Source organism: Coptis chinensis, chromosome 5, assembly GCF_015680905.1.
Source record: "Coptis chinensis isolate HL-2020 chromosome 5, ASM1568090v1, whole genome shotgun sequence".
NCBI lineage: Eukaryota > Viridiplantae > Streptophyta > Magnoliopsida > Ranunculales > Ranunculaceae > Coptis > Coptis chinensis.
In genome coordinates this window covers 86,394,073-86,408,624 of record NC_141460.1, presented here as the reverse complement: position 1 = coordinate 86,408,624, position 14,552 = coordinate 86,394,073, and the positions used below count along the sequence as shown (strand labels likewise).

At 35.0% G+C, this 14,552-nt stretch overlaps 1 protein-coding gene across 1 annotated transcript; it reads left to right on the top strand.

Annotated features, from left to right (window-relative positions):
- The first annotated feature begins 142 nt into the window (after positions 1–142).
- On the top strand, positions 143–7,674 carry LOC147499652 (Metallopeptidase M24 family protein). Its single transcript, XM_086561450.1, has 13 exons — positions 143–500; positions 635–760; positions 860–979; positions 1,445–1,720; positions 2,013–2,185; positions 3,226–3,474; positions 3,738–3,889; positions 4,421–4,611; positions 4,943–5,051; positions 5,151–5,305; positions 5,774–5,866; positions 6,563–6,643; positions 7,376–7,674. The coding sequence occupies exons 1-13, from the start codon at positions 189–191 to the stop codon at positions 7,448–7,450; spliced, it is 2,112 nt and encodes a 703-aa protein (XP_086417576.1). The 5' UTR covers positions 143–188; the 3' UTR covers positions 7,451–7,674.
- The last annotated feature ends 6,878 nt before the right edge of the window (positions 7,675–14,552 follow it).

Here is a 14,552-nt window from a genome sequence, read left to right as displayed (position 1 = left end):
GACAACATTTCTCACTTCCTGACCTGATCTCTGGCCTCTGGGTATCTGGGTATCTGGGTAGTACACCATGGGCTGGGCCGGAAGCCCATGGACCCATGAACCCAGTAGAGTAGTAATGTGGACTGTAGACCAGAAAAAATGAGGGAATCTCTCTTATCAACTTGTGTTTTTGAGTGCCACGCAAAACAATGGCTTCTATGCATTATTACCCAAAAACACTGTCATCATCTCCTTATTATTCTTCAAACACACGTCGTCGTTGCTTTCATCTCTTTTCATTCTCAATTCCCTTTTTAGCAAAACTCAAAACCAGTCAGCAAACTCTTTTCATTGTGAGAAACTGCACTGGAGTTACTGCACAACCTTCTTCTTCAGAGAAAAAACCCCGTCTTGTAGATACAAAGAAGCCCGAAGAGAAGCTTCGTGCTATAAGAGAACTTTTTTCTAAGCCTGGAATTGGTATTGATGCTTATATTGTCCCTTCTCAAGATGCCCATCAGGTTTGACTTTTTTTTTTTTTGCTATTGTAACTTTGTTTTGAGTTCATATGATGCTGTATTTATAAGTGGGCTTTGATGTTTTTAGTATAAAGAATTGATTTTTGTATTCATTTGGATTGGATTTTGATATACAGAGTGAGTTTATTGCCGAATGTTTCATGCGAAGGGCATATATATCGGGGTTTACTGGTAGCTCTGGCACTGCTGTTGTCACAAAGGATAAAGCAGCTTTGTGGACTGATGGGCGTTATTTCCTTCAGGTTTGAAGTCACTTATTATATTCGTAATATTGGTCGTGGTTAGTGTTTGAATCTTTTGTAGCATGTTTTAACTTGTTTTGTACTTGTCATATCACCTAGGCGGAGAAGCAGTTAAGCCCTAGTTGGATTCTTATGCGAGCGGGCAATTATGGTGTTCCTACAACTAGTGAATGGCTTAATGATGTTTTGGCTCCTGGTTGCAGAGTTGGCATTGATCCTGTGAGTTCTATTGTGCCCTTGGTTCTGTTTATCTTAGTTTTGTCCACAAAACAATTATACGGAAAAAACACAAATACAATGCTTGAATGTATGGAAAGAAACTCGTCCATCTTGACTCTTTTGAATTCGTTAAAAGTACTAATCAGACGGAAAAAGAAATTGATGAATGGCTTACCAATCTGTGACTTTGAAGGACTTGTCCCCCTCCAAGTCATTGTCGTCGCACTTCTGTGTCGTGTGTTGCTAATTCTTAATTCTTTCTTTCCTACATTCCCTCTTTTGTTAGTTATTTTTTCACCGATCACCTAAAAAGGGAAGTGTGATACAGGAAAACCAACAGAGTTATCATCAATTGTTCGTTTTCTACTTATGTTCAATCTTCACGTCCTTTCTTCTTTTCTTTTAATCTTTATGGTACTGCCACGGTCTTGATTTCATAATTCTTTGATATTTTGAAGGGCGCAGTTTCTCTTTTCTTCTGATGCAGCAGATGAACTGAAAGGCGAAATTTCTAAGAAGGATCATGAATTGGTTTATCTACACAATGTTAATCTTGTGGATGAAATCTGGAAAGAATCAAGACCAAAACCTCCAATGGAACCAGTTAGACTACATGACCTCAAATATGCTGGTGTGGATGTTTCATCAAAATTGTCGTCTCTAAGATCTAAGCTCTTTGAAGTTGGTTCGTCAGCTATAGTTGTCTCCATGCTTGATGAAATTGCCTGGTTGTTGAACTTGGTAAGTTTTACTTAATTCAAATATCCTCTAGCTTGCATATACTTCTAGAGATATGAAATTAGTAACCATTAGAAAGCTTAGTGGCTTCTATGGTACTTCATAGTATTTATAACCACATTGGAAGCATTAGTTATGACAAATAAACAGGCTTCTTTGTAAGATATGTCTTTTTTCTGTGTATGTATGCCCTCCTGTTGAATATTCAAGTTTTCTTTTTGTCGGGTTTTCTCGATTATGGTGTGTATGTATTTAAGTTGAATACTCTAAAGATGCCTTTAATCATTGGTTGTAGAGAGGAAATGACATTCCTCATTCACCGGTGATGTATGCATACTTAATTGTGGAGACTGCTGGAGCCAAATTGTTTATTGACAATTCTAAAGTTACCCCAGAGGTGATGACTCACTTGAAGGACTCAGGAGTAGAGTTGAGACCGTATGAATCGATTCTCTCCGAAATAGATAGGTATCTTCTTTTTTTTTTTTTTTTTACCTTTTTATTTTTTTTTCTGTTAAGTTTGAATTTTACTTTACTGGTATAGGACTAGGTCATATTATCTTCTTCCCTGGCTATTGTCATTTTACTAAGTATAGTTTTTATTTTTATGGCAATTTTAGTTAGTATAAGTAGGTTGTTAAAGCACACTGTTTGATTGGTGACAATACAAATAATTAAAAACAAAAAATGTTTGAAAGAAAAATAATTGCTATATGAACTTTTACCATAAAATGAATGGCCAAGTGCAATAAATTTGGCCCATGAAAGAAATGCTTTAATTATTTGTTTAAATGTCTCTGCTGATGATGACGTACATTGGACAAAGATGTTTTAAGGATGAAATTTAATGGATTAGTTAAAGGAGGTTGTATAAGTAGGTTGTTAAAGGATGAAAACCATGGGTCTAACCAATGGACACAGTTTTAGTGGTGACAATAAATAATTAAAACAAAAATGTTTGAAAGAAAAATAATTGCTACATGAACTTTTACCATAAGATGAATGGGCCAAGTGCAATAAACTTGGCCCATGAAGTGCTTTAATTAATTTGTTTAAATGTCTATGTGCATAGTCCTTGGTTATAAGATTGTATGATGATGTACAATGGACAAAGATGTTTAAGGATGAAATTTAATGTATTGGTTAGTCTGCTGTTTTTCTGACGATAGTAAAGCAAAACAATGTTTGATTCTTTGCAAATATGTTCTAAAGAGGGAAGGAAAATAATTGCAGCAATTCTTACTGAGAGGTCGTATGGCCCAGGACTTGTAATGTTTTTCATGCAGGATTCAGTAATCTTGATTTATTGAAGTGTCTGCAATGTAAACAATTTCCTTGGTTGAAGCATATGCTTACTTTAAAATGTATTAGTTAAGTGATTAATAAGCTACGAATGCTCCTGCTTATCAAAATTATACATTTGCTCATTTAAGCATGATTATCTATATGTAAGCATACACAGGGATTCAATTCATTGCAAATCTGTTCTAAAGGTTCATAATATTTAGGTTAGCAGCCAAAGGTGTACAGCTCTGGTTGGATACTTCATCTGTGAATGCCGCAATTGTCAACACCTACAGATCTGCTTGTGATAAATATCTTGCAAAACTTTTAAGTAAGAACAAAAGTGGAGCACTTGAAGGGCCAAATGGTCGGATTGCACATCCCTCTGCAGTGTACAGAATTTCCCCCATCTCTATGGCCAAGGCAGTGAAAAACAAAGCTGAACTGGAAGGGATGCAGAGTTCACACTTGAGGTACATAATACCTTTTTGTGAATGTGATATATATGATCCTGGTTTGAACCATGGTTCATGCACACAGCTCACTCCTATTAAAAGAGATTCTTATCCCGGAAAAGGTTTAGCATGTCTCTCTTATATATCTGTAGGTATCGTATTGACAAAAGAGAGATGTATCTGACTAATATTTAGGATGTTTTGAACCATGATTTGAACGTGTACAAAAAATATGGAGAATCTTAACAACATGAGTATAAGGTATTATATTTCATTTGTAGGGATGCAGCTGCTCTCTCACAATTTTGGGCTTGGCTGGAAGAGGAAATCCATGAAAATGTGGTATTAACAGAAGTAGAAGTTGCCGACAAACTTCTTGAATTCCGTGCGAAACAATATGGTTTTCTGGATACAAGCTTTGACACTATAAGTGGTACGCAAGTGTTTCATGGTTTTAAGTTGAAATATGGAGTCTCTCTATGATAATTTCATACGACCAACATATTTGTAGTGTCACAATGTTAATGTGTCCAATTGTTTATCCTGTTTTTACAAAGCCAGTGGCTTCTTTTTGCATCCATATAGTGCAAGAAATCTTAGTGCAAATAAGCCATCAATTTTAGATGTTTTGCATAGCTGCAGCTGTAGTCTATAGACTTGAGACCTGGGATTTGAAGTTTTTAGACTTCTGATATCACAGGAGAGGAAAGAGTGAAAAGAATGGATGGAAAATATGGACTAGGAAGAGTGTGAATGCTGAACTATAGGGATACAGATCTTCCCAATTCTGGTCTAAATAGTCAATCCATGATTTGGTCACTGATATTACCACTCTTAATGTACATTATTTAGAATGAAATAATTTGTTGACAACAGTGTAATCTGGTTTACCAGTACAGTGAAATTTTCTGGAGTCGGTTTAGTTAGCTTCAAATTTTGTTGACCGTGGTTGATACCTTTTCAGGTTCCGGTGCAAATGGAGCCATCATACACTACAAACCAGAGCCAGAGAGCTGTAGTGTTGTCAATGATAAGAAACTGTTCTTATTAGACAGTGGCGCTCAATATGTTGATGGTACAACTGACGTAACAAGGACAGTACATTTCGGAGAACCAACTTCATGGCAGAAAGAATGTTTCACCCGAGTGTTACAGGTGCAATGTCTCTAACATTACTAGTTGAGATAAATTAAATGGTTTGTGTAGAATAACTTTGATGTGAGGAAATAAGCTAGGCAGATGGTCACGGGTTCACGGGCAATATTTGTGTTGTGGTATGGATTGCATCATTTAACGTTTATGATTATTTAGAAAATATAGCACATTCTATTTACACCTCAAGGCCCTAATCATGTTTTTCCTGATTCTTGAAATTGTATGTCTGCACCATATTAAAGTAAACCTTTTTCAGAAAAAGCCTTTTACTTGGTCCTTTTAAAGAGAGTATATTGATCAAACAATCCATTCTTTTGAGTTACAATGACAGGGTCACATAGCTCTTGATCAAGCTGTTTTTCCCGAAAATACTCCTGGTTTTGTACTAGATGCTTTTGCCCGTTCTTTCTTATGGAAGATTGGACTTGATTATCGCCATGGTATTCTTTTTGGACTTCCATGTGCTTTTTGCAATTTTTGTTTATAACTTATTCTTTTTAAAACAGTAGTATCTATTTTTTCCCCTTGTCTGTTGTCAGGCACTGGCCATGGTGTAGGAGCTGGCTTAAATGTCCATGAAGGCCCTCAAAGCATTAGCTTCCGTTTTGGAAATATGACACCTTTGCAAAAGGGTATGGTTGTTAGCAATGAACCTGGCTATTATGAAGACCATTCTTTTGGCATTAGGATTGAGGTAAAGACATAACGTGTACTATTATATTCGCAGATGCACCTGTTGAAATAAGTGCCTTCTGAGCTCATTAGTGAGCAAGGAGATTATACGCAGAATCAATTTCCATATATTCGCAGATGCACCTGTTGAAATAAGTGCCTTCTGAGCTCATTAGTGAGCAAGGAGATTATACGCAGAATCAATTTCCAATATTGTCTATCTCGAACATTTAGGGATACCATGTGCTTTATAAGTACTTGTCATTGTTTAATCTCATGTTCCATGGCCCACTATGGAAGACATACTTGTGACCACGAACTTTTAGATGTAAATGTCATGTTAGTGTAACACAGTGGGTTCTAAAGTGGAGCTCTTATCCATGTTTTCCAAACACCGCACTCACAATCACAGTCACGGACAGCACTCTGTCGTCTGTATTTTCTCTTCAGCTAGTTGCAAATATTTTATGTCTCAATCTTTATGCTGCAGAATCTTCTTTTCGTGAAAGAGGCGAACACACCCAATCGATATGGTGGAATTGGATATTTGGGATTTGAGAAGCTGACTTATGTCCCTATTCAGGTATGGTTTGAAATTTTATTAAAACTTTTTCATGTGAAGGCAGTGTCTGTTTCTGGGTTAATCTTAATTCTCAAACGATAATCTATATAAACCATGCTGAATAGAATTTCCGCTTTACTCCCCTTTGTGCTTTTCATATTCCTGATCTGGAGATTAGTCAAAGTGATACTGCATAAATAGATCAATTGTTTTTTAAGTTTTATTAAGATAAATATACCAATTGTATAGCGAGCATAGTCAGAAAAGTTCTTGGAGCTATTGACCTGGGTTCGAAACCACCAGCACCATAATCTATTTTACCTATGAGATAAGTAATATTCCAATTATCATCCCATGCCATACCATGTAATATAGGTGACACATCAATATGGGGGGGAGGGGATTGCGAAGGATAGTGAAAGTTAGATACGAATATGGTGTAGTCATTGATGCATCATTCAGTGACTCATCAATTCGTCAGTATTTCCAACAGAAGAGAAGCTGACAGTTCTTTGCATTTGTATATACTTTACCCTGAATGTTTCTTAGTTGTGCAAATATAGAACGGTTCGTGATAGCTGCATGATATGCTATTATTTCCAGTGATTATGATGCTAAGATTAGCTGCATGTTATGTTTCATCTCAATGTTAATCTGATGGTTTGGGCCAACTGGAATGCCTTTGATTAATTTCTTTGTCCTTGATTTTTCTTGCAGAGTAAACTGGTTGACTTATCCTTGTTATCCACTGCCGAGGTTGATTGGCTTAACGAATACCATTCACAAGTTTGGGAAAAGGTTGGTTCAGCTGAATCCTTATCTTATGAGTTGTCTAATGCGGGGTGAAGCCTGGGGTTTATTATTTTAAGAATTCCATGTAAGAGCCTAACTTAATGTGGGGCAATGATATTCACTTGCATTTGACCACTGAGTTCGATCCTTACAAATGACATGGAATGTTCGTTTCTTCCAATGACCTGGAACTGTTTCCTTTGTTTTCTGCTTTTTCTGAGGTTTTGATAAAGCAGTTGAAGGTTTAATGACATGGGTCTCAGCTTAAATGTTTAGAGTAGTATTAGTGTTCAGTTAGTACATGAATAGATTAATAATGAGAGACCCTAAAGTTTGTTGTAATAGTCGGAGGTCTATTAGTCTCCTTAACATAGAAATCCATTAAATCATTAGTGGAAATATAAAAGGCTTATGGCAAGTTGAAAATCTGATGTAAAGATGGAACAATACCAATGAGCTACTCCTGTAAAGCGAGCGCCAAGGTCACAAGAAAAGACAATTTTGTGGATTTCCAAGATTAACGTCATTTGAAGCTTTCTGGTTGCCATCACAAGAAAAACTTCTTCTACTAGGATGATTCTATGCTTCTGTTGTAGCTCTTTAGCATTTGGTCACTAGTTGGACAAAGTATGTCCACCAAAGAAAAGAATTAATGATGCAGGCCTTGACAATATGATTTGTTTCTTCACAAACACAAATGCCTTTACCATCAATTTTCTTGTCAACGTGTTTTTGCAGGTTTCTCCGCTGCTTGAAGAAGGCTCTCCTCGTCAATGGCTTTGGAACAATACAAGGCCTCTTGTTAAACAGTAACTGTCTTCTCATCTTACTATTTGTACTTTTTATGTCAATAAGCTGTCAACAGCAATGCCCTATGTAATTAAAGAAAAATGCAAATGTTAATTGTAAATATTGTTTACCAAAAGGGATCTTTAGATTCATGTTTCTATGGATTCAATCATTTGAGGGAGTAGTCTCAGAATATTTATGTGAACTTTCTCAGCACTTACATTCATAATTTCATATATAGTTTGGTCTATCAAGAATTTAGGAAGTGAAATTTTTTATCACCGGACATGCCTGATGTCTCTGACTTGTTTTCAGCATTAAAGTATTGATTAATCCACTTCGAGGCTTCTAAGTAACAAGAATCGATCGTATACCATTATCTATGTCTTCCAAACTCTTTAAACTTGTTCCATCAATATTCAAAACATATCATCTTTTTGGGCCCGAAATTTATCATTATCTCCATAATCATTTTTTCCGTAAATTTTTTAACACAGCCTCCCTAGCCCCCTCACCTACCACACTATCACCTCTTCAAATTGAAGCCATAAAAACATATGAGAGCTTATAATTTCTGAGAGCTATTTGTGGAAGAAAATGTTCCCACCACTTTACCCAAAAAAAAACATCTGAACCCAAGTATCCGAGTGGGCTGATCCACATTAAACGACCTGTCCGTGTCAGTCTGTCACATGGTTCATTGGACACCTTTATGACCAATCACCCGAACAAGTTTTTTATGTATAGAGTCACCATTGCTTATTATTAAGGTACAAATTAACTTGCATATATAAATAAGTTTTGAACCCATAAGTTTTTGTTATATATGCAGTTCGGGCACGGGGCACCTCTTCTTCTCGACATCAGTCTCATTAATATTCTTATTATGTTAAGATCTCCGTGTCAATAAAACCAAGTGGATTTTAGCATATTCATTAGTTGTTTGCATACAATTTCTTTTGAATATTTGTTCGTTTATAACCATTATCCATGCAGATTATGCGCGATGCACTTAGAGAATAATTCAAATGGCTCTTTGGCAATGTATCAATTAAACAAAATTGCATTGTCATTTATAATAATAAAACAAGTTGCATAGAAATCGAAGTTCTAACAAACCGTAAATCTTCTAAGAAAAATCGAAGTTTGTTTAGTGAGGTAGTTACTTAATGAACTTTTGAGTTGGGTGAATTTCTTGTTTTCGGAATTTGGGCAATGATCACAAGGTAATTTCGAAGAAGATATTATATGGTGTATGATTGTCTTTGTAGGACCAAAAACATAGCAACTTTTAAAGAGCATGGGGTATAATCACCCCCAACTACTACTTTGGGTTTTGAACTAGTCCATCTTGAACTGAGTTTTCAGTTGTATATACTTGTATAAGGGAAAAACTTAGATAGTTAGATATAGAACTTTTATCCCAAAAAAAGATACTTAGATCTGCTCCTAAAAGTGGTGGGGCATTACACTCACACAGAAACAATGTTGCATAGGTTAGGGGTCCACTATAAATATATTTTTTCCTTAAATGTGGGGCGGCTTTCAAGTTGGATACTCTGTCAGTCTGTCCTCTTTGGAATTTTAGAACAGTTTTTGAATGGTGGAAAAGAGTAGAAAAATATCATTTAAATTTTAATACTTGTTTAACAGGACATAGCAGAATGATATTTCCAAGAGATTCTGAAGGTGATTGTGCAATACTTATCTAGAAGCAAAAGACAAACAGAAGCATTACTGGAAACCTGGAATAATCAGTTTTACTTGACAATATTAAATGGGCATATCTTTGATCACAATATTAAATCCTGAGGCTGTTGTTGTCAACTGGTCATTTCTTTAGTATCACTAGCATTCTTGGCCCTTGGCACGCTCGATAATCGCAATGCGTATGTTGTTTTTCACACTTCTTTTATGCTATCTATCTAAAACCGAAATCAATCGGGTTAATAAAAAATTATAATTCCAAAATTCAAATTTGAATTCCCAACCTAATTTGTTGCTCTAGATATAAAGAGGTCCTACTAAACATAGTTAGCAATTCAACAAATTATTTGTTTAATTCGAAAAATGTTTAAAAATATCGTATTTATCAATGATATGGAATAATTCGTTAATTCGGTAAGAAATCATTAATTCGCAAATTATTCGTATTTTCATTATAAATTTGCTGAATATGTTGTCAAATTTTATCGTATTTTTTTTATTTTTAGCTTTGTATTATACTCGAATTACTTACAAACTAGAACTTTTGTCGTTTCCATTTTTTTTAATCCGAATTGAAAAAATAAATTCTTATCAAGCTCGAATTTTATTCGAATATTTTCCGTATCAAATTTTTGTCGTATTACGAATTGCTAACTATGTTACTAACTCACTGATTTAGACTAAATATGTTAAATTTGTTGGGATAAAAAAAATATATATTATGAAAATTTGTCCAGAATTTCTAATGAAATTGTCGAACTTTCGGATAGAATTGTTGGAATTTTGGATGGCATAGGATGTGGCATGGGTTGTAATAATAGTGTAAAATTTGTTCGGAGTTTCCGATGAAATTGTCAAAATTTTGGATGGCATGGGTTGTAATAATAGTGTTTGACGATGGCAAAATCCGGAAAACGAAAAAATGATGTATGAAAAAAAAAAACTGTAGGTGAGAGCGCGTTCTTTAAAAGAGAGATGTAATACAATTCATATGTTTAATTGTGTATATACCAAACATACTTTGAGCCCGACAGCCGACGTCTTGCGACCTCTTGCAGGGGATATATGGCATATAGGCCCTTATCTACCCTTTTGATTAGGGGTGTGTACGGGTTGGTTCGATTGGATTTGGGTCTAAATCGACAACTGAACTAATCCTATAGATTTATATTTTTTTGGAACCGAACCGAACCAAACCGGTTGTGTTATACTAATTGAATCAAACTAATTTTTAGCAGAATCGATATCCGAACCGACTAGGTTACGTTTAACTAATATTAACCGAACCGAACTAACCAGTTTTACATATTTTTAAATTAAATCAATAAAATATATATTCTAATATATATTATATATAACGGGTCGGTTCAGATCGAGTTTGAGACTAAATCGATAATTGAAACGATCTTATCGGTTTTCAAATATACTTAACCGAACCGAACCGACTCATAAATATAACCGACTTGAAACCAATTAGTTTGGTTCGGTCGGTTTTATCGGTTCAACCGGTTTTATGTACACCCCTACCTTTCATGTCCTGTAAAAAACACGACGACACAGTTTTCCGCTGTATTATAAGTGTACCCAGTGTAAGTGTTAGAGCATCTCTAGGTGGTAGTATAACCTGTCATTTTCTTCATATTTGAAGAAAAAATTCGAATTTATCGGAATTCCATCTCTAGGTGGCCTTATTCATGGTCGCATCACCTGCTTGTTCACATTCTTGTTTGCAAATTTGACAATTTGAATGCGGATGCAGAGCGACAATAGTAATGTCGCGCGCCAGTACAAATGGTGCTCCAAGTTTTTTTGACTTTGACCAGCACCACGCGCCAGTGGTATTGGCGCGCAAGTTATTTTTTTTTACTTTTTCAATTTGGTGCGACAGTGGGAATGTCGCGTGAGTTTTTTTTAACTTTGGGGGCGACAGTGGTAATGTCGCGCATGGTAGGGCCTACAATTGCATTTTCGGTCGATATTTGTGACCACCTAGAGTTGGTCAAAATTTGCGACCATATTCTTCAAATTTGAAGAGTATACTACCACCACCTAGAGATGCTCTTAGTATAGTATAAGTGTTCATATAACTACTACGACTATTATTGTTTATTTTTTTGTTACTACGGCCTTCTTTGGCTGCTAGAAATTCATACTCTAATCTCTACCCACTTCATATGCAAATTGAGTTTATGAGATGGATAAAAATGAGCACCAAAATCCAAATATATCATAATTTTTTAGATTCCCAGTTTTGGACGGACAATTATGGACAAATATACCAGAAAAAATATTGATGATAATAACAATAATAATATTTTTATTATTATAATAAATTTCTACACTATATGATAGCCGGGTTTGTAGGAACCACACTTCTCAACCGAACAGTGTATTTCTAATCTCTTAATTTTAAGATTTTAGAACCACCTCCCTACGTTTATTTAAATTACATCTCTCCTATTTATTAATAATTACAATTGGCTCCCTGATCTCTATTAAAGTTGAGCCACCTCCTTTTTCAATAATTGTAGAATAGTCTTCTTAATTTAAAAGCTAAAATTTATGTATAGGAATTGTATATCTTCTCCATTTTTAGAAAATTGTTTCTCTTTTCTTAATGAGAGATTCACAAAAAATTGTTTCTCTTTAGTTTTTTTAACAATTTTCATTTTAATTCTTTACAACTTGGCGAACTGATGCGTAGCATAGGACACATGCTAGTATTCACAATAATGAGAAAACTCATCGACAGGACACAATCGATAAGATGCCCAATTGTCCATACTTCTGGACGTCAGGAGTACGACAGAACTGTAAATGGGTAGTTTCCAACTTAAAACTGTCTACAGATCTAAGGTGTTGTGTTGTTAACTGGACAGAGTTATATGGGTGTAGGCTCAATGGAGGTATCCTTTTGAAGAAAACAGAAAGTTATACTCATCAAACTTTGAAAGCCCACAATTAGCCCACCATCTGCCCCACACGTCTTCTCTCTAAAGTCTCTCTCAAACTCATTCCCAAGTGCTTCATTACCGCTTTTCTAGCTGCATGGTCACCCTGTGACATCTTTCCCAGTTCACACTTTCACTTCAACTTGGGCCCGTCACACCTGTTGCTACTCTGGCCAGCGGCCACTAAATCACCAATCACCATAAGAAAACTATAGCTGTCTGTAATTTTTGGTGTGTAGCTAGGGAGTTGAGATATCGAGTCCCTCTAGCACGAGTCCACTTTTGCTTCAATTTTGGTAATGCTCAGTTTGTTTTCAGTCCAATAGAGGCATGACACGTGTTCAGCCAACTAAACAAAACTAGTTACAAAATTAGTACCATTTTGAGTTTTTTTCCTTCCTATTATGCCCTCTCCTTTCCCCTTGCAATCAACAGTTCATTTGTTCATATTTCATACTACCACCTATTTTACCTCTCACTCACAAATCATCAATGCCAAACACCCATGTAGCCATGTAACATGCCTCCATCTTCAATTACAAGTATCAAACTGCATATCAAACAATAATAAGATTTTTTATAAAAAAAAAAACGAAATAAGCCTTCTTATTTTTGAACAACTGCATATCAAACAATAATAAGATTTTTTATATAAAAAAAAAAACCAAATAAGTCTTCCTATTCTTGAACTTGATCAAGTCTCTAAGAATCTTAAACTTGATTAAGTCTTTGCATCGTTACATTAACTTGACATTACTAGTTTTAACCTTCTTATTCTTCAATCGGTCATTTGAATTGGTTAATAAGTTATTTTTTATTAGTGGTAGAGTAGGTATTATTTTACCACAATTTTACTAAAAATGTTCTTATTTTTTTCTTGAGTAGATGATCCTATATTACAGTAAGTTTTTCAGCTCACTTCATTACGCTCGATAGCTCAATTGATTGAACAACAAAGAAGAAGAAAAAAAATATGGTGGCGAACTTGTTGGTTGATTCATTGATTTTAGTGAGGTTTGGGGTCTTTTTCTTTTGAACAAATTGGAAATTCTTCAAAAAAAGAAAAAGAGAATTGGAGGAAGAGAGAGAAATTTAGGTTGTTTGATTTTTGAGATTTTAAAACACAAACTTGTAAAGCAATTGAAACTTTAAGAGTGAAAGATATGGGAAAGGTTCAACTTCACCATTAGAGTTGAATCATCCATTTAAAAATATGTAACACTTGTAAGTCTTTATATTTATTTTTATTTATAGACAAACCAAAGTAAATGTGTAACTATTGATTCCTAAAAGATATTTTCTATCTCTATATTAGACTCAACTAGTATGAAGAAAAAATATATAAGATATATTTATATTTAAATGATCGTCTTAATCATTAGTTCTTTCTCCACATTAGCTATTTTGGAGCTTAACATGGAGAAAAAACTTGTGAAAACCTTATACAACAACTATTTCCATTAAAATAGAGTTTTCTCCTCCAATTGGCTTCATTAAACTCTCCCCAATAGGAAAAGTTAGTCAATTGTCATTGGAACTCCTCTTACACTAAGAATTAAAATCATGAAAACTAGATAAGATAAAAGCTAAAAAGTTTGTATTAATAAAGGCTAAAAAGAGAGGCTAGTAAATGAACTAATTAATAAAAATAAAATATCATAGGATTTGGATGCTACCCTAATTTTATATATTTCAAGTAGGGTTTACATGTGTGGGTTAGTCAATGGGCCAAAAATATCATTAGAGTATATTACATTACATACAAACCCAAAATATACTAAAAGAGCACGTGTTTGTTGGGTTTGTGGAACCGTCTAGCTTTGTTCCGGTGATGGTAGCGAGGAACTAACAATTGTGAAACATATATGGCTGGATTAAGCCGCTTTTTTTCACTCTTTGACTGACGTCAAAGACTATCCCCCACCTTTTGTGTAGTTTTTTCTCTCCTGCATCGAAGTCAGCCTGATCTGACCAACTTTAAGAAGTTTGGACGGCCCAAAAGAACCAACTGAGATCCATGCACATTTCTTCCTTCCTGTTTCGAAGTCGGCTTGATGTGACCAACCTTGAGAAGTTTGGATGGCCTAGGTGAACCGACCGAAATTCGTCTTGATGAAATATTATGAAATTTTGACAGTTTGTCGAAATTTCAATAACCAAATCCATTTTCTCATGAAATTTTCTCCCCACCTATATAAAGAAACTTATGGTTAGGGTTGAGATAACTTTTGAGAGATTCATTTCTTGGGTATTGTGGGAGCTCTATTGAGCTAGGGTTTGAGTGAGGCCTCTTGTTCTTGATTCTTGATATCTCTTGTAAACTCTCCAATCTTTCTTTAGGAAACTCGGCTTCGGCTCTTGTGTGGATGTAGATAACATTTACCGAACCACCTAAATATTTGTGTCTCTTTACATTATTTACTTCCTTATTTATTGTTTGCTTGTTATGGGTGATGATAAATTAGTGG

Excerpts from the sequence above, each read along its gene's own strand:
- LOC147499652 (XM_086561450.1), top strand. The coding sequence starts at position 189 with ATGGCTTCTATGCATTATTACCCAAAAACACTGTCATCATCTCCTTAT. Across the intron at positions 980-1,444 it reads GCAGAGTTGGCATTGATCCT|TTTCTCTTTTCTTCTGATGC; the intron begins GTGAGTTCTATT and ends TGAAGGGCGCAG. Across the intron at positions 2,186-3,225 it reads ATTCTCTCCGAAATAGATAG|GTTAGCAGCCAAAGGTGTAC; the intron begins GTATCTTCTTTT and ends CATAATATTTAG.